A 20,256-nucleotide genomic window follows, 5' to 3' on the forward strand; every position below is an offset into this window, starting at 1 on the left:
GTGGTGGGGTGGGGGGAGAAAGCATTATAAATAGACCAGGGCCCAGGAGTCCCTGTTCCACACTGCTGGGGCTGAAAGACAAGGAGCCCAGTTCATATCCCCACCCCTTAAAGATGGAACCAGGAAGATTTCTCATTTTCATGTTTGCTGCAGGTAAGGTGAATGAATCAAAGGGAGCTGTTCAGGGAGGGGAGATGAGGTTTTTTGTGTGTGTGAGTCCAGACTGCAGCCCCCACAGCCCCTTAACATTAGCTCTTATGCTATTTCGTTCATTCCTCTTTATTATTTTTGAAGGGAACAAGTGCACCTGCAACAAAATGTTGCAGTGTGGAGGGCTCTATTTAAGGTCCCAGGCAATGTGACATGCCCTCTTTCAGGACACTCCATTCCATTATCCTTCCTCCAATTTTTTTCTTTTCCTTCTCTGTCTCTCTCCCCTCTTCCCCACAAACACCCAGTGTTTTGTGGCCACTGACCATAGCCCTCATCCATTGTCTCCCCCCTTTAAGTTAGGGATTTATTTATTTTTTAAAGCAAGCAAGCAAACAAATAAAAACCTTCTGCAAACTCTGGGGTTCCTCCAAGTCGCTCTCCCTCAAGGAGCATTTTGTTCTAACTGAAATCTGCGGACAAGTGTTTCCTTTATGTGTATTTTCCTCACTGGAACTTTTTATCAGCATGCTCAGCGACTGATTATCATTATTTTCTGAATTTGTAGCAGTATTGCCTTTAACAACTTGATATAGCGGTCTTCAAATTCATCTACAAGAGTTAAGATGTATGCTTTTTTTAAAAAAAAGGATTCGAAATGTCAAGTATTGGTAGAAGGGCCATAGCTCAGTGGGAGAGGATCTGCTTTGCACGCGGGAGCTCCCAGGTTGAGTCCTGGGTATCTTCAGGTGGTGCTGGGAATGAGAGCCACTGCCAGTCAGTGTAGACAACGTTGAGCTGTGGTCTGACTTGGAATCAGGCAGATTCCTATGCTAAATGGAAATTCTGATGTTCCAATGGATAGAAAATGGAAATTTAGTGTCCACATCCACATTAGGGCGATATTTTTATTAGGGCAACTGAAATGTTACAAAATATTGTGCAGGCGTTGAGATCTCCAGACACTTCATCAGGAGTAGCGGAGGAGGGTGGTGGTGGTGAAAGGGGAAGGTCATTATGCTGGTTCTCCTTCTTTCACAGAGCTTGGAAAAGTTACTTTTTTGAACTACAACTCCCATCAGTCCCAGCCAGCATGGCCACTGGATTGGGCTGATGGGAGTTGTAGTTCAAAAAAGTAACTTTTCCAAGCTCTGTTCTTTCATCTCATTATAGGGGCAAATTAATGAAACTGTTTTCTGGGTCAGTGATGGGTGCGAAGGTGGATAAATGTCTGAAATATGCTTCTTTTTTTAAATGCTGCTGCTTTATATCTTGGAAGCCAGCGTGGTGTAGTGGTTAAAGTGTCAGACTATGACCTTAGAACAGTAGGGTTCAAATCCCCAATCAGCTCACTGGGTGACCTCGGACCAGTCACTGTCTCTCAGTCTGGCTTACCTGTGCAGGAGCGCTATAGATCCTATTATAAACCTCCATCTGGAAATACCCAGAGATTTGAACCATTTTACAACACAACCACCCTGTGAGGTAGGTTAGGCAGAGAGAACGGAAGCCAGAAGCCAGATTTTGACTGGAATCAGGAAAAACTTCCTTACCGTTAGAGTGGTACGACAATGGAACCAATTACCTAGGGAGGTGGTGGGCTCTCCAACACTGGAGGCATTCAAGAGGCAGCTGGACAGCCATCTGTTGGGAACGCTTTGATTTGGGTTCCTGCATTGAACCCTTCCAACTCTACTATTCTATGATTCTATGAAAGAGAGAGAGAGAGAGAGAGAGAGAGAGAGAGAGAGAGAGAGAGAGGATTAGACAATGAGATTCATGGCTGAGTTGGATTTGAGCTGGACTCTCACTGTCTGACATTCTAAACACTGCACAATGACTGTTGTGAAGGGCCTGGCTCAGTGGTAGAGAATCTGCTTTGCATGCTGATGGTCCCAGGTTCAATCCCCAGCATCTCCAGGTAGAGTTGGGAGAGCCTCCTGCCTGAACCCTTGGAGAGCTGCTGCCAGTCAGTGCAGACAATACTGAGCTAGATAGACCAAAGGTCTGACTCAGTATAAGACAGCTTCCTATGTTCGAAAAACTTCTCTGTGTTGAATTTGCTAGCAATTGTTGGGAGAATTAAGCCAGCTCTGTAAAGGAAATGCGCTTTGTACCTTGGGGAATGTGTGAATATTTCTTCCTTCTTGATGCCTTCGCTTCTTGAGTGTGGTACCAAATGCTGCAGCTAGACAAGCCACCTCTTGGCTACCACAAGTGCTCCAGAGACAGCACTTGCTTGAGAGCCAAGGTGGTGTAGTGGTTAGAGTGTCAGACTAGTCTTGGAGAGACCAGGGTTCAAATCCCCACTCAGCCATGAAGCTCACTGGGTGACCCTGGGCCAGTCCCTTTCTCTCAGTCTAACCGACCTCGTAAAGTTGCTGGGAGGATAAAATGGGGATGGAGAGAAACACACACGCCATCTTGAGTTCCTTGGAGGAAAGGTAGGATATAAATGTAATTTTAAAAAATTAAATACAAAATAAAAGCCTGGATGGGGCTTCTTTCTGCCTGTGGCTATGAGTTGCCCCTTGGCCACCTCCAGTTCCTCCAGCATCTTTGTTTGGTCATTGATGAGCCTACGCAATTGTAATGAAGACGTGGTGAAACACTTTTGCTTGCATTTTCACCAGTAGTTCAGTGGCAAATTCAGAAATGCCGGGTCCCTTCATGTTAGTCACAGCCACAGCCCTCCTCTTTTTACTGCTGGGTTGAGAATGAAATCTTTGTGAAAGCCTTCTTCCACAACAACACAGGTCCTTAGGAGCCAATAAGCATGAAAAGGGAGAGTGTTAGCTACTGAGAAGAGTCTTCTCAGTGGCTGACTCACCTCCTTTCACTTTGGGTGGCTCCAATCAGCAGGAAAGGACCAGGAAGCATGTGAGAAGACTCTTCTCAGTGGCTAACACATTCCTCATGAAGATTGGCTTGTAGAATGCTGGAGATATAGGGACCCTGTGCCCAATAAAGTAAGGAGTCTAAGACTCCCCAAGATCCCAGATGACTAAACTCCTGAGAGGGGAGGGAGCAATGATTCTCCTTGGATATTTTATTCACCAAGCCTACCCGGATGCATAACTCAACTGTGTATATTTGATTTTAAATTCTGTTGATTTCATCTGTATTTTATTGATAATCATTTGAATTCTTTTTATGTGCACCCTGTATTTTTTTGACATTTAGTGTAAACTGTCTTGTGAACTTTTAATAAATGAGGTACTGCTACTCCAACTACACTACTACTAATAGTTATGAAGGTATGCATAGAAATTTGGCATCTTCTCCTATATCTGAAGGCAATAACAGGTCTAGGGTTGCCTCCAATGCTAGCCCTACTTAGAGTAAACCAACTGAAATTAATGGACCAGACTAATTTAGGGCCATTAATTTCAATGTGTCTACTCTGAGTAGAACTTTGTTGGATACAATCCCTAGGTAAGATGACTGGGCAAACCTTTGAATGAGAATAGCTTAGGCTGAAATCGAATACACACTTACCTGGAAGTAAGTCCCATTGAACCCAATGGAGCTTACTTCTGGGTAGACATATATTGGATTGCATTGTCAGTCCAGTTTTCTGAGATCTCATTGGTGGGTCTCCTCTTGGCCTCATTGTCTCTGCAACTGTCCCACCTTGCTTCCCAATGGCATTGGCCATGGCACCTGGATAGCCAGGAGAAGATCTGATTGTCCACCCTGAGATCATCAATATCTATCTGACCTCTCCCTCTGGTCCTAGGAATCTCTCTAGGCCACACCCCCTACATAGCCACACCCCCTCTGTTCAGGTCACACATCTCGCCACCCTTCAACAGGCCTGCTTCACTTCCTCTATGAGTGTTTTTGCCTGACCAGAATGTCTTTGAACTCTGATAATGCGCCTTGCTTGCCTGGAGGGAGGATGGAGCGAGCGGCGTGTGAGTGGTAGGGATGGGCGAGAAATTTGATTCAATTTGCACTTCAAGCTGAATCGATCAAATTTTTACTTCCTGAAACAATATGAGAACCGAGACACAGCCGCCCTTTGAAATTTGCACTTATTCGAATTTTGCAATGCAGTTCACCAACCGACGTTTCCAAAAGTGCGTATGTTAGATGGAAGTATGCATAAAAATGAATATATGGGTGAAAATAACATATACAAATGCATTTGATGAAAAAAGGCTTGCAAAAATGTGTACATGAGTCAAAACTGCCTGCAAAAATTAGCACCGAAATGCTGGAGAATTTTCATGAGGATTTTTTAAAAATTAAATTCGCAAATTGCTGTAGAAATGTGGAGAACTGAATTTCAGGTGAGAAAAATGAGAAATTGAGAGAACTGAAATTAACAGATCTCGCCATCCCTAGCGAGTGGGTGTAGAAACCAGCCTGCTGTACAAAGATCAAATTTCCATCAAAGTTCCACTCAATTTGGCCTCTGGCCCTGCCACTACTACCAGGTTGCCCAGAATGGAATGTGGCCCTTGGGCTGAAACAGATCCCCCACCCCTGCCTTAGATTCATATCTAGATGAAAGAGTGCCCCCACCCTCCCCAAAAAGCCCCACAGAAGTTGACCATTCCTGTTCTGGGGCATCATACACAGCCACAGTAAGATATGCCCCAAATTTCTTGGTTGAACGGCCCGTGTGTAGACTTTGCCCCAGTATCTAACTGGTCACTATATTTTGGCTGGGAAAGATTTTTTGATATTCTAGCAGAACTGATAGGGAGGATTAGATCTGCCAGAGATTTGAATTTTTTTTTTCTTTAGTAGGGCTGCCACATTTGAATAAATAATCAGTTAGATTTAGAACTCTTTTAAAAAAATAAAAAATGGCCTTCATTAATCAAGAACCAGATTTTTAACCTTTTAACACAAAGGGCTATTAAAATCGGTAGGTATCAAGTGTGAGTTTAGAATAGGCATTCTTTCCTGCTTGCGCGAGAATACCACTTCTAAGATGCATTCTTAGCTGGAACCCATGGATGTATCTTTGGCACACAAAGAAAACAAATTTAGCTGACTAATCAGCATATCAAGGAAAACTCTCATAATCAATTAATTTGATTTTTCCTAGACCTGACTGGTCCAAGGCGCTTTTTTGGCACCAAGCAATCGTAAAGCTGCACCCATTCATCATCTGTGACATTGCCAAGGATCATAAAGGAATGCCTCTTGAATAATTTGCTGCTTCCACGATGCCCTAAACATTATTGCTGAAAACAATTGCTTTTGCTATTGGCTCAGCCCTGACTAAATGCTGGACTTTACCTTCTCATGGGACCATCTTTTCTGTTACATGTTTCTTTTCTCTCCTAGGGACAGTTCACTCTGCCAAGGAATCCCTGGAGATTATTCCTAGCAATGGGGATGTGCAGTTGGGCAAGCCAAAGTATTTCTTGTGCAAAGGTGAAAGCAGATATTTGAGAGTATTATTATTATTATTATTTTATTTATATCCCGCCCTTCCTCCCAGCAGGAGCCCAGGGTGGCAAAGTACATACAGAGTATGTACAGAAATACATAAAACCAGGAGCCAGCACAGTAATTTTGGCTTTGCAGGATGATCTCAGTGGCAGAGCACATACTTTATGCAAAAGATCCCAGGTTCATTCCCTGGCATCTCGTGGATGGTCTAGGAAAGACCTCTGTCTGAAACCTAAGATCGCTGCTGCCAGTCAATGTACCCCAAAGATGGGAACTGGTGGACCTCCAGAGGTTGTTGAACTCCAAATCTCAGCATGGCCAATAGTCATAGATGATGGGCACTGTAGTCCAACAATGTCTAGAGGACTACAGGTCCCCAATCTCTAGTGTAGACAATACTGAGCTAGATAGACCCATGGTCTGACTCAGTATAAGGTACTTTCCTATTGGAAAGGGCCATAACACAGTGACTGAGCACATATTTTGCATGCAGGTTCAACCCCTAACATCAAAGTTGCAAAGCAAAAAACAGAGGAGGGGGTCCCTAGATATAAGTAACAAAAAAGACAAAGTCAGAGGAACCCAAGTGACAATAAAATATGATTATTATGTGAACAACTAAACATGTAATCATATGCAAGTATGTGTGTACAAAATTACAAAATATAAGTAGTCTAAGCTGTGGCCAGTATATTGGCAATGCTGGCTGAGGCTGATGGGAGTTGTGGTCCAACAACATCTGGAGGCACACTGGTTGGGAAAGGCTGATATATCTATAGCTATAGCTATATCTACAATGAAATTCCGCAGATGATACCAATAATAATTGACAAGATCTCCGGGATTGTATCTCGTTTCATGCTCATGAGTTGCAAATTCTTTACTTTTGAATCACAGTTCTTACCATTTTATTTATTTATTTATTTATATCCCACCCTTCCTCCCAGTAGGAGACCAGGGTGGCAAACAAAAATACTAAAAACACTCTAATAAAACATCTTAAAAACAGACTTTAAAATATATAAAAGCAAAACATCTTTAAAAGCATATTAAACAAAACACCTTTAAAATATATTAAAACAAAACACCTTTAAAAACATATTTTTTAAAAAAGTGTTAAAAAAATCTTAAAAAGCAATTCCAACACAGACTGAGATAAGGTTCCTACTTAAAAGGCTTGTTGAAAGCATTCTTAGAGTAACAACCTTTTGGACTGAGTTCATATGAGAGGGTGCTAGTAGAAGAATCATAGAATAATATTCCTGAAAGAAACAAAATGTTTGAAAGAAACCTTTGAGGCAACAAGGGGATGAATGGCTGCCATCCATGAGTCATTTTTCAGTGTGTTTCTGAAGAAGCTGGTGGTTACATGTATAGTTGTTCATGTTCTAATAATCACTATCGTTTTATTGTCACTTGGGTTCCTTTGACATCCTCTGGATGTCCTTTTTTGTTACTCAGTCCATTGGCATCTCCAGGAAGGGGTAGGAAAGACTCTTGCCTGAAACCCTGGAGAGTCGCTGCCAATCCAAGGAGGCTGTACTGAGCTAGATGAACCAATGGTCTATCTCAGTAAAAACCAGCCTCCTCTCCGCGCGTCAGATGACACTCACGCTTCCCTCCGCAGTGAAGGTTGCTTTCCTTTCTAGTCTGGCCTCTCTTCCCACTGTGCTTCTGATGGGCTGCCTGCCTTTAAAAAAATTAACGCTTGTTTAAAATTCTGTTTGACTGGTTCTATATTTAAATAATCATGCAACATCTGGTTTGTTTGTTTTGAAAGTATGATGGTTTGTTTTTAAACTTAATAACTCCTTTGGGAAGGCAGGACGTGTCCTTTGTAATGTGGCAGGCTCCCAGCCAGTTGATGTTCTATCTGCACTGAACCTTTTGTTTCAGATTCACAGAACTCATTCCTTTCCCACCTGCACTCAGGCTGTGTACACACTTGACACTGAAAGCACCCTCCAAGAATCCTGGGAACTGTAGTTGGTTAAGGGTGCTGGGAATTGGACCTGTCTCTGTGTGTGTGTGTGTGTGGTGTAAACTACTGTTCCCAGGATTCTTTGGGGGGGGATGTTCTTTGAATGTGCTTTAAAAGTCTGGTCTGCATGCGGTTTCAGTCTTCAAGAGACAATTGCTATGTTTGACAACTACATGGTGACTGTTCTCTAGAGCAGAGTGGCTTGTGTTTTTATGAAATTCTGGTCTTTCCCTAAAACATCCATCGATGCATCCATCTTTTTAAGTTGGTTTAATAAAAAAAAAACTTTGCTGTTATATAACTTATTCATCTGATGCCACTTTTTTGGGTCCATGGGCATGTTTGCAAAGAGAAAAAAACTATTGTAGGCCACATACTGCAACCAACACCAAGCCCACACCATGCTTCTGTGAAGCCTAATTTCCATGTGGGGAAAGGGACCCTGTGGGTGCCACAGAAGGCCGTGATGGGCACTTGTGTGCCTGTGGGCACCATGTTGTTGCCTCCATGATCTGATGGATAGACCTATCATTCTGGTCAGCACTCTCTCTCTGTCCTTTCCTTGCCACCACTCAACTGGGCAGTCTACTCATTGTGTATTTTAATTCCCCTTCTTGTCAGTGAGAGCTGGTGGAGACGCTGCCTTGACCTGGAATGACCCAGAGGATGTTGAAATTGAGGATTCAGAACTGTACAAAGTGAAGGCAATCGATGAACAGTCTAAGGGGATGGAGATAACTCTTTCGGATAAAGAGAAGGGAGGGATCTTCACATGCAAGGGGGATTTTGACTCTGGAGAGACTGCAACTGCCCAAATCAGAATCCGTGTGGTCCGTAAGTGACATACCATTGACATTCCTACAGTGTCCTAGAGCAAAGGTGGGAAGCTCTGATTCGGGGGGGGGGATCAGTCATGGCCCTCTAGGCCCCTCTACACCCATCACTCGTGTACTTTTGCCTGACTAGTGTAGTGTCTAGTGTAGAAGGCAGCTTCCCGTGTCCTCCCCCCGCCATCCAGAGCTTGGAAAAGTTACTTTTTTGAACTACAACTCCCATCAGCCCTAGGCAACATGGCCACTGGATTAGGCTGATGGGAGCTGTAGTTCAAAAAAGTAACTTTTCCAAGCTCTGCCGCCATCTGAGTCAAATTGTGAATTCTAAAAAAAAAAGGAGTTAAGGGGGACAACAAAAAAGGTAAGGCTGGGTCCCCCCTGCACCTCCTTAAATGGAATTGTTTACATAGCTCATGATACCATGATGCTCCTAAGTGCACTACTGTGCAGCTGATCCTCGTGTTTATCCGGGTTGTGATTCCCAGCTTCATTCCCTGGGTTTTTCCAAGTAGATCAGGGATGAGGAAACTCTGGGCTGTGGGTCAACCTTGGCCACCAGGGGCTCCAAACTGTCCCAGAAGGCCATTTTCCCAAACCATGCCTGCTGATGGCCTGGGTGGTGGGATTAAATCCTTCTAGGGTCTGCTTCCCCAATGTGTTCCCTGAGAAGAACTGGTGAAGCAGATCCCTGCACCCAGCAACCAGCTGGTGAGTGGAGGGTGCAATTCTGCTGGGGTCCGTTTCACCAGTGCATTCTCTGCGAGGAATGTGCTGGTGATGCAGCCAGCAGGACTGAACCCTCCACGCATCAGTTGGCGAGCAGAGAGTTTATTCCTGCCGGGTGTTGCTTCACTAGAATGATCCCTGCAGGGAATGTGCTGGTGACACCAGTAGTGTAGTGGCAAATTCAGAAGTGCAGGGTCGCTTCATGATAGTCACAGTCCCTCCCCTCCCCCTTTTTTTTGCTGCTGGGTTGAGAATGAGATCCTTGTTAATGCCTTCTCCTACAACAACAGACGTCCTTAGGAGCCAACAAGCATGAAAGGGGAGCGTTTTAGCTACTGAAAAGAGTCTTCTCAGTGGCTGACTCACCTCCTTTCACTCTGATTGGCTCCAATCAGCAGGAAAGGACAAGGAAGCATGTTGGAAGACTCTTCTCAGTGGCTAACACACACCCCTTTCATGCTAATTGGCTCGTAGGATGCTGGAGATATAAGGACCCTGCTGGGACACTCATCCCAGAAAAGTAAAGGGTCTAAGACCCTGGACCACTACACCCCTGGGTGACACAGACCTTTGTCCCCCATGGTTTAACTTTGACAGATGGATGGGACCTCCCACCCATCAGTCACCTAATGTCAATGTGATACCAGATGATTGGTGGGTGGGTGGCTCCACCCACCTGTCAGGGTTGGTCAATGGAGATGGGAGGAGGTAAAGAACTGGTCCACCAGGGCAAAAAAGTTCCCCACCCTTGCAGTAGGCAATATTCAGCTAGATGGGCCAATGATCTGGCTCTGGTACAAATCAACTTCCCGTGTTGCTATTTATAGAGAGTCCCACATTTGTGACCAGATTGGACCCTACAAAGGAAGTTGTCGAATGCACGAGGGCCAACTTCAACTGCCAAGCCACAGAGATCCCACAGGGATCCTATTCAGGTATTTGAATATTGCACAATCCACAGCGTAAAGTGATAGAGACAGCCAAATGCAATCCTTTCAACTAGACAGTGTTTCTGCTGTTGTCTTTGGATTTACCATGTCTCCACTGATGCAACAGTGATTGCAATGCCTTCTTTTTATGAGAAAAGTGTAGCAGTGGGTGGTGCATACAAGCCTTTCTCTCCATCCTGTTTCTCAAGATGCAGCTGATGCACTACGTCAGGCTTGCAAAATCCCTCCTGCTGCTTATGCCTCATTCCTAGCCACTGTGTTACCCTAAGAAACATATGGGTACCTGAGCAATATATCAGGCTGGCCAAGTGTTCTACTACTTTACAGAGGACAGTCCACTAACTGACAGCCTGTCCTGTCCAAGGACCCAGCTGCACGTTACATTGAAAGCATCATCATACCACTTTAAGCAGTCATGGCTTCACCTAAAGAATCCATGAAACCGTAATTTGTGAAGGGTGCTGAGAGTTGCGGGAGATCCCTATTCCCCTCACAGAGCTACAATCCTAGAGTAGTTTAACAGTCAATCCCTCTTCTCAGGGAACTCGGGGGTAGATCATCTGCCTTGCACACAGAAGGTCCCAGGTTCAGTCCCTGGCATCTCCAGATAGGGCTGCCTGAAACCCTGGAGAGCTGCTGCCAGTCAGTGCAGATAATACTAAGCTAGATGGACCAATAGTATAAGGCAGCTTCCTATGTAACCAATGCCTGATATTCAACTGGTTTGCTCTCCCAGTCTCTCCAAGGATAGAGCTCCCCACAGGTGAATCGTTTCCCATCCAGATTGGGAATCCCACCCAGTACAACTTCACCATCCTGGCCAGCCCTTCCCCTTCTGTCTCTATCGCTTGGAAGGGGAAGGTTTTTGAAGGTGATGACATCAAGAAGCTGGCGCAGGACCGTGACAGATATACGTACTCCTTTGCGGTAAGACTGTTTAGGGCTACAACTCACACCATGCCCATATTGGCTGGGGCTGATGGGAATTGGGGAAGGATCATAGCTCTGTGGTAGAACATCTGCTTTGCATACAGAAGGTCCCAGGTTCAATCCCCACATTTTCAGGTAGGGCTGGGAGAGACCCCTGTCTGCAGTCCTGGACAGCTCCTGCCAGTTAGTGCAGACACTACTAAACTAGATGTACCAATGGTCTGTTTCAACATACGACACCTTCCTATGTTCCTAAGTCATGGCACTCAGAAGTACCTGAGATTTTGGGTATTTTCTTTTACACACACGCGCACGCGCACACATGTTGCTGGCTGAACTACTCATCTGAATTACAAATGCTTCTCTTCCACATGAATGACAAATCAGATTTCATTTAAATAGTGAAGCTCAGAATCAATTTGGGCCTCAGATGGGAAAAAACTAACCTTCTGAAAATGTATTTCCAGATCTTTGAGCTACAAGCTCAAGGGTAGGCTACAAGTCCTCCAGTCCATAGGGTCTCGGTTTCCGTCCAGTGATTGGCCCTCCCAGCCTCCAATGGAATGTGGTCATGTGGATGATGACCAATACTGAACAAACAAGGCTTGCCCCATAGAACTGCAGAGGCAGAGCAGCTGCACCTAGTTGCATCATAGACCTGTCACCGAGATGACAGCTTTCAAATGGGAACAAGAAGTGCAGGCTGTGTGTCTCGCAAGCCGTTTCCTACCTCTATGTTTTGACCCTCTGGCTCTTCCATAATTCTTACTGCTGTCGTTGCCAAGAGCCTCACTCCTTCCTTCACCTGTTTCTAGTGCAGGTGAGGAGAGTCTGTGGCCCTTCAGATGTTGTCGGACTACAGCTCCCATCATCACTAACCACTGGCCATGCTGGCTGGGGCTGATGGGAGTTGGGATCCAGAAACAATTGGAGCGTACCAAATTGGTAATCCAGCAATATATTTCAAAGCATCTAACTTTAAATTGTCTTCAGAGTCTCCTTTGCAATGTCCAGTTTATGGAGGAAGCCATGGACATGTCACTGGATTTCAGAGACCAGCATCAGGTGCATGCTAGGGCTTCACAGTACCCCTGAATGGATGTAGAGGGCATATGAAAACATGCCCCAACACTCTCTTGTGGCAGGAAAGACTGCAAGGAAAGATTGGTAGTGACGGTAGAGCTATCCAAAGAGTCAACTCATTCTCCGTGTATGGATCCTTATGTACCCTACACAGCACCATCCACACTCAAGAGGTGACATCAAGGTCTACAGAAGTACAAATGCTTAAGGAGGAAAATTCTCCACATTTCCCCATCAGTTTGCATTAAGAAAAAAAAGTCTTCATGAAATTAATCAGCAGTTTAGTCTGCATTTCTCCTAATGTACACGTTTTTGCAAGCAATTTTCCTTCATTTTTAATGCAATCATTTCTCCTCATATATGCACTTGTGCACATTTTCCCCTAATATATATGCATTTTTGTACACCAATCATCAGGGTGTTAGGCAAATGACTTAAATAATACACAATCTAGAGAGAAAATTCCCTGTAACACTTTGCTAAGCAAACTGAACAAAATACAGTGCATAATTTTGTGGAGAAAGGAACAGCAAGGTTTTGTCTTTCAGTTTGGGCCTTGTTACCGGTCAAGCAGACATTCAACTGAACACATTCAAAATTAAAACTCCCTCAGAACTACACAACTAATTAGAGCATGTGATACCTCAGTGAAGATCATGTTGCTCAGCAAGGTTGCCAAGCAACACCTCTACCACCACCATCCCTCTTGGTTAGCTGGTTTATTGATAACAGAATTAACCCTTAACTTACAAACTGAATGATCCCAGCGGTTGCACTTCCAACACAAGGATGGTGTGAGTCCAGCAGTATTTGGAGAAGGCTGGTATAAGCTATGCAAGAAGGCTGGTATAAGCTATGCAAAAACCTTGATAAGTGTTTCTTCGCTTATCACAGCAGAATACCATTCCCATGCATTTAATGCATCTTACTAGGCAGGAAGCTTAAGTTTTCCTTTTTAATTTTGGCTGTAGTTCACACCAACATCCCAAAAAGATATTTCAGAACTGCTAATAACAGCTACCAATGATCTGGGCACTACAGAGAAGAAAGTTACTCTCCAAGGAGGTGAGTTGCAAATAATTATTCTTAGACATTCTTCAACAGCTAGGAGTCAGAATTTTGACAATACAGGTTGAAACTCATTTTAACACACATTTCCTCTCCTCAAGGAACTCTGGAAACTACATTTCTTTGAGGGAGGCAAGGAAATCTCTAGAGCACAGCTTTAGAATCTGTGGCCCTCCACATGGTGTTGGACTTCAGATCCCATCAGCTCCAGCCCAGCCAGCATGGCCAGTGGTAAGAGATGATGGGAGATGTAGTCCAGCAACATTTGGAGGGCCTCATGTTCCTCATCCCTGCTCTAGAGAATTCTGAGCATCACCAAATATGTCGATTTCTGGGTTATTTGGGAAAGCTACTACTGTTGAGCTGATAAGGTAGATATACTCAGATTCTCACCGTACATTTAAAGCACATCCAATGAATGTTTAAAGCACATGACTTGCCCAAAAGAATCATGGGAACTGTAGTTTGTTAAGAAAGTCAGGAAGTTGTAGCTCTGTGAGTGGAAAACCACATTTCCCAGAATTCTTTGGAGGAAGTCATGTGCTTTAAATGTGTGTTGAATGTGCTTTACATGTATGGTGTGATCTATTTACAGCTGGGCCAACACTTTTCAAAAAGCTTTATTTGGGAAAAACTATGGAGAAGGCCCTTGTTTCAAGCCCTGTTCTGAATTCAAGGGGCATTTTGTTAAATATTTATTCAATATCTTCCCCTGCCTTTGTGTGGCAGCTGCCATTTACCTCTACATCTTTGTAGAAAGATGCAATGACTGGGCCTTTGTGAGGGATAAGAACTTAAGAGGGGCGTTGCTAGATCAAGCCAAAGGCCCATCTAGTCTACTATCCTGTTCTCACAGTGGCCAACCAGATGCCCCAAAGGAAAGCCCACAAACAAGACCTGAGCTCAACAGAAGTCTCCCCGCTTGTGTGATTCCCAGGAACTGGCATTCAGAAGCTCGCTGCCTCAGACACTGGACGTAGAGTATAGTCTTTGTGGCTAGTGAAACAAAATGGAGGCCGGGCTGCCAACTCAGGAGCATGACAGAAGCAAAAAGGAAAGAAGGAAAGAAAGAAAAAGAAAGTAGAAGGAAGCCACACCAGTGGTGCTAATGGTGATCTATCAGAGCAAAACTGATGAAAAAAAATTACCTCTCCCTGCTGAGAATATTTAGCAAAATGCCTCCCCATAACGTGGTGAATTTCAAGAGGCCATTTCTGCCCAGGGGAAGCTTGGATAGGGCTGAAAGGAGGCCTTTGTGTGTGGCTGTTATGAACAGGAGAGCAAACCAAGAATGGGAAACCTATGGCCCTCCAGGTGTGGTTGGACAGCAATTCCCATCATCTTCAACCATTGGTCATGCTGGCTGAAGTGATGGGAGCTGTAGTCCAGCCACTTCTAGAGGACCGCAGGCCTCTGCATGAAATGAAAGTAGACTGAATCTAAGCCAAGAGGTTTGTTCCCAGCAGAGACTGAGAACCCACAAGGCTGTCGATTAAAGGTGGGGAACCTTTGGCCCTCCAGATGTGCTTGGACCCCAGCTCCCATCATATCTGGCCATTGGCCATGCTTGCTGGGGCTGAGGGAGGTGGTGGTTCAGCAATATCTGGAGGCCCAAAGGTTCCCCACCCATGCTGTAGATGGTGCTCTTGGTCTACATCAGATGCAAAACCTTCCCTTATAATGATAACCCTCTTACTTCAGAGTGTACCTTAGGAACTCCTCACTTTTGAGAAAGGTCAGGATCCTCCTCATCACAAAGTTTCTCTTGGTGGCTCTTGAAACAGCATTTAGGTGAATACCACAGGACACCCAGAGTTTTCTTCCCAGCCTTCCTCTCCCCCCTTTGTATAACTTAACTCCCTTCTGCTTCTGCTTACCCTTTCCTTTGTTCTTGAGCCTTATTTGCACCAGATTGCCTCCCACCTACTCTTACACTTGCACTCCTCTCATCTGTCCTTAAATGCTCAGTCCCGTCTCACTCCCAGTCAGCAATTTTATTTATTTATTTTTAAATTTCTATTCCACACTTTCCCGATGGCACATGGTATGAGCCAAGAAGTCTCCCTTGACTTGCCTTTACCTTGACATTCCCTTTCCGGCTTGTCCATGTTTACAACAGGGTCATCCTCTGTTCAGGGCTAGTTATAGGATTCATGCATTCTGTCCCCCTTCCCATCTGCTCTTGCAAACAGATGTACTTCTCCCCTTCCAGACAAAGGTATGGGAATTGGCAGCATCTTGGCTATTGTATTGGTAATCCTCTTGGCCCTTTTGCTGGTGATGGATGTCTTTTGCTATTACAAGCGCCAGCGAGGCTTGCTGATGTATTGCAGAAGGAATATCCTGGGCAAAAATTCATCTGGAGCAGCCACAGAAAACAATGGGTGAGTTAGTACAGAGGAGACAAGGATGGTCACTGTAGAAAAAGGAAACAAAATTGGCACAGCAATGATGGAAATCCCATCTTATTCCTTTCCTGTGGTGGCCGTCCCCCACGTGTCTGTTATCTACTGATCCCATCCCACATTTTGGTTGACACCTGGATAATTCAACATCAATCTGACTGACGTGGTAGCAGTGGTTTCTACTGGTTCCCTTCCCTGTTTTGCTTCCTCAGGTGAAATGAGAGGCAATGGACAAAGTGTATATATTCATATCAGCCATGAATTTAAGCACTTGCCTGGTCGCCAAAGGGTGGCCAGGAATTTCTTGCAGGTGAGTGAGCAGGCGCTCGTCCACCAGCCTGTTTGGTAGTAGGCAATATTTTTAAGAGCCCACTAAGGAGCTAGTTTCCTGCATGCCGACACTGGTAGAGGGTGTTCCCTCTGGGGACCTCTGAACATGTTTATTTGCACCTTAGTGCAGCCAGTGGGGGGTGATTTTGAAACAGCAGCAATGAGGGAGAGAAGTATTTCCCCCCCTCAATTTGGGGCTAGTTTCAAGGAGGAATTTCAATTTGGAAAATGGAAGGGAGGATTAATTCCCCTTCTTCACTGATGATGCTCCATTCAAGGTTGCAACCCCCAGTGCTTGCTTAAGGTAAGATAAAAACATCAGAATCCCTTGTCTTATGCATTGTTTGCACCCCTGAAGTTGGAACTAGAACAGCTATCCACCTAGGTTGGCTGGTATGGTTTTTGCAGCTGGGCCGAGTGTCTCTGACCATGTGAAGAATGTCCTTCCATCATTTATTGAATCAATGCAGTCACAATGCTTTGAAGATTAGACTCGCAGGGCAGTATTCATCTAAATAGCTGCATGCACAGAAGGGTTACTGCTAGCACAAAAGGACTTCCCTCTTCTCATGTGCATGCCCCACACTGTCCCCAAATCTGCTTCAGAGGGTTCTGGAAAATCTCAGCACAGATTTAGAGAGCATGCAAGTGGAGGGGAGGGGCAGAACTTTCTATTGCATAAAGAGCAATCCTTGTGCTGATGGAATGAGCGAATTAGCGTTATGTTGAATACAACCCACAAAGATTCATGGCTGGGATGGGATTGGGACTGAGTAGGGTGGATCATTTTGTAGAGCACTAAAATCAACCTCACAGACTTTTATTTTAAAAAGCAACTAATTTTTGATGGCAACTGTGCTTTCCCTGATATTACTACTACTGTTATTTATTTATTAAATTTATATCCCGCCCTTCCTCCCTGAAGGCACCCAGGGTGGCAAACAAAAACACTAAAAGCACTTTAAAACATCTTAAAATCAAAAGACTATATTAAAACATCTTAAAAACATCTTTTTGACAAACAACTTTAAAAACATCTTGAAAGCAATTCCAGCACAAACGCAGTCTGGGATGAGTCTCTACTTAAAAGGCTTCTTGAAAAAAGGAAGCTCTTCAGTAGGCACCAAAAAGGTAACAGAGATAGAGCCCGTCTAATATTTAAGAGGGGGGAATGCCAAAGGTTTGGTGGCACTACACTAAAGGTCCGTGTCCTATGTTGTGCAGAGAGACCTCCCGATAAGATGGCATCTCCAGGAGGGTATATGAGGGGTAAGATGATCTTCCGGGTATCCTGGTCCCAAGCTGCATAGGGCTTTGTACACTAAAACCAGCATCTTGAACTGGGCCCAGTAGCTAATGGGCAGCCAGTGCAATTCTTTCAGCAACAGGGTAACATGTTGGCAATACCCTGCCCCAGTGAGCATTCGTGCCACAGCATTCTGAGAACTTCCTGGGAATTCTATTATTATTATTATTATTATTATCAGTATCAGTAGTAATAGTAATAGTAGTAGTTGTAGTTGTAGTAGTAGTTGTAGTAGTAGTAGTAGTATCCCAACTTTCCTCCAAACAGCTCAAGGTGTCATACACGGCTCCCATCCCATTTTATCCCCACAACAACCCTGTGAGGTAGGCTAGGGTGAGAGATAATGACTGGGCCATTGAGCTTCATGGCCAAGTAGGGATTTGAACCCTGCTCTCCCAGGCCCTAGTCCAACCCTCTAACCGGTTCACCACATTGGCATCCTTGAAGAAGGAAGGTCAAATAGACTGTCTTTGATCTCTGTACGCGGCTATGGGAGTCTTTTTTGGTGGAAGATTGGGACAAAATTCGCTTTGGATAAATAAATAAATAGCCCACCATCTGCTCATCCACGTTTTCCCATTCCTTCTTTCTACAGGAAAATGCTCTCCAAGTCGGGGAAAAGCACTGTGGTGAATGTCTCCGGCATTGAGGCCTGATGAGTCTATCCCAATGACCTTCGATTGTGGAGGGCAAGGAGATGGAACTATGCATCCAAGTTTGGATTAGCTCTGTATATAAAAAGAAAAAAGTACAGAGGTTACTTTGGGCTGAGGAAACAGTGCTGCTCTCTCTCTCTAAAACTCGGCTATTTCTGGCCTTAACTCTCCGTTTCATTACATCACATCTCAAGCATACAGAACAGCTAAGAATCCTTCTGACACAGTCTTCCTAACCTGAAGCCCTTTAGGTGTTGTTGGACGCCAGCTTCCATCACCCAAAGCCATTGTGGCCAATAGTGAGGCATGATGGCTTCTGCAGTCCAGCAACATCTGGAGGGCACTAGGTTGGGGAAAGGTGCCCCAGTGCAGGGATGGGGAAACTTTGACCCTCCCACCATCCTTGACCACTGGCCATTCTGATGGGGGCTGCTGGGAACGGGAGTCTAGCAACATTGGAAGGGACACATATTCCTTACCCCTGCCCTCATAGTTTCTCTCTACTAGGAGCAGACTGGCGGTCGCTTCCCCCATTCACACCTCTTAAGTCTACTTGCCTGGGTTGTTGGGAAAGTGCTAATAGCTCATTTCCACGAGTTTACCTGCCTATGTGCTATGACAGCACTGCAAAAGCTCATCAGGAGCACTATGACTGCATCTGATTGGCCAGATTCTCTCCCACCTGGCAACCCCCTTTCCTTGAATATGCAGAGATGAGATCTATTCTCATCCCTTTGCCATCTCCAAACTCATGGGTGATCTTTGCTTTGAGCAAGAAAGTGCTTGGGTCTCTCCTTAGAATTGCCTGGTGTAGGTAATATGGAGGGTAATCTTTTATTCCTTTTATGCTACCTCCTCTCCATCATCCCTTATCCTTAATCTTAATAAAGCTTCAAAACTGGAGCCTAGAGTTGACTGCATGCATTGGTAGCCCAGGGGTGTGTTTCCTGCGAGCCTGATGGCTCATTCAAGCGGTACAGAGAATGGGGTGTGTGTGTTAGCTGATATCTGCCTCCTTACGGGTGAAATTAAACTGCAACCCTTGGAATTCTTTCTGTCCTAGGAGGAAATTAAAAGGTGGTGACATCCATAAGGAATGGAAACCCACTGCACGTTGGCAGACTCCAGGATTAAACTATTACCAAAGCCCTGGATATGTATGTTAAACTACAGTTGCACTGTATTATGGGCTTTGTAGTTAGGCCTTGAATGCTTTCATACATATGCACACTTACAGTCATACCACACTGCATAAGTGGTTTTGCAGTATACAAAACTCATGATGCTGTGGAAAACATTTGGGGGTTGACTACAAAGGCTATAATGCAGTACAATTATAGTGAATGTGGCTATGAGCTAAAAGAGAACTGTGCACAATCTTCACACGTTGCAGATTATACATTTTCCCTCAACACCTATGCAGGTAACATATCATAGCTGAAAGGACCTTACTGTTTAGCAACAACAGTATTCTCTGCCAAAGCCTTTATGCTCACACACCTACGAGAGGACAAGAAGTTCCAGCCCCTTGTAAATATCAAATGAGCTTAATCAAGTGGTTATATTATCTTAACAATAGACCTACCTGATTGCCATAACAACCCCCTTCAGATCTTTTAAGAGAGGCTTTTGAATAATGTGGCTTCTTAAGTGAAAAGACAGGAACGTTTGGCAACCAACTTAGTGCTCATGCCAGAATCCCCAAACTATAGCTGGTGCAGACCAATGCACCTAGAAAGAGAAGGACTGAACTGTGTCATGAACCACCAGCCCCCATATTGGATGCATCCACTCCTCTATGCCCCGCAGAGTAGGGATGGGGAAAATGTTTGATTCAATTCACATTTAAAGGTGAACCTACCTAATTGGCACTGTGAGATCCAAAAGATGGCCACCCTTTGACATTTGCACTTCTCCAAATTTTGCAACTCATTTCTCCACCCAAAGTAATGTGTACAAGAATTGGTGCATTAAAATTCATAAATTAGGTGAAATAACCTCCAAAATGCATTATAGTAGGGAAAACTGCTTTTGCAAAAATGTGTATATTTGGGAAAACTGCGTACAAGCATGTGAATATTAGGAGAAATTTGCATTAAATGCCAGTGAATTTTCATGAGCTTAAAAAAAACTGCTGAGGAAATGCAGAGAACTGAATTTAAGATTGGAAAAATGAGAAGCTGAAATTGACAGATTTACCCATGTCTACCTTAGAATGGGAAGTTTCCCCACCCCCAATATACATGGCTTTCCTCTTCCCCCTTTTATCCTCACAACAACTCTGTGACATACGTTACCCTGAGAGACCATGAGAGTCCCAGATCACCCAGTGAAGTTCATAGCTGAGTGGGGATTTCAACCCTGGTCTCCCAGGTCCTAGTCCAACACTCTAACCGCTACACCACACTAGCAGTGACATAGTCCTG

General features: G+C 44.5%; 1 protein-coding gene and 1 long non-coding RNA gene across 3 annotated transcripts in view; one reads left to right on the forward strand and one right to left on the reverse strand.

Moving 5' to 3' along the window:
* LOC133370902 (uncharacterized) overlaps positions 1-20,256 on the reverse strand; it is a 50,890-nt gene that overhangs the window by 28,181 nt on the left and 2,453 nt on the right. The window contains exons 2-4 of one of the 2 annotated variants that reach the window (XR_009759208.1): positions 17,730-17,902; positions 15,214-15,492; positions 1,704-1,858 (exon numbers count right to left, since the gene is read on the reverse strand). This is a non-coding gene — a long non-coding RNA (uncharacterized LOC133370902). Of the gene's footprint in view, positions 1-1,703; positions 1,859-9,616; positions 15,493-17,729; positions 17,903-20,256 lie in introns of those variants that run through there. The other variant, XR_009759207.1, reaches the window with a different exon arrangement.
* Positions 47-18,727, forward strand: LOC133370900 (uncharacterized). The gene is made up of 8 exons (XM_061597793.1): positions 47-153; positions 5,455-5,544; positions 8,165-8,377; positions 9,930-10,037; positions 10,789-10,979; positions 13,037-13,130; positions 15,346-15,517; positions 17,770-18,727. The coding sequence occupies exons 1-8, from the start codon at positions 114-116 to the stop codon at positions 17,828-17,830; spliced, it is 969 nt and encodes a 322-aa protein (XP_061453777.1). The 5' UTR covers positions 47-113; the 3' UTR covers positions 17,831-18,727.

Source organism: Rhineura floridana, chromosome 15 (assembly GCF_030035675.1).
Source record: "Rhineura floridana isolate rRhiFlo1 chromosome 15, rRhiFlo1.hap2, whole genome shotgun sequence".
NCBI lineage: Eukaryota > Metazoa > Chordata > Lepidosauria > Squamata > Rhineuridae > Rhineura > Rhineura floridana.

Bases quoted from the DNA above. Each gene is read 5' to 3' on its own strand.
- LOC133370900 (XM_061597793.1), top strand. From the start codon at position 114: ATGGAACCAGGAAGATTTCTCATTTTCATGTTTGCTGCAG. The intron at 154-5,454 runs GTAAGGTGAATG...TTTCTCTCCTAG, and splicing joins CATTTTCATGTTTGCTGCAG to GGACAGTTCACTCTGCCAAG. The intron at 10,038-10,788 runs GTATTTGAATAT...TTGCTCTCCCAG, and splicing joins CCCACAGGGATCCTATTCAG to TCTCTCCAAGGATAGAGCTC.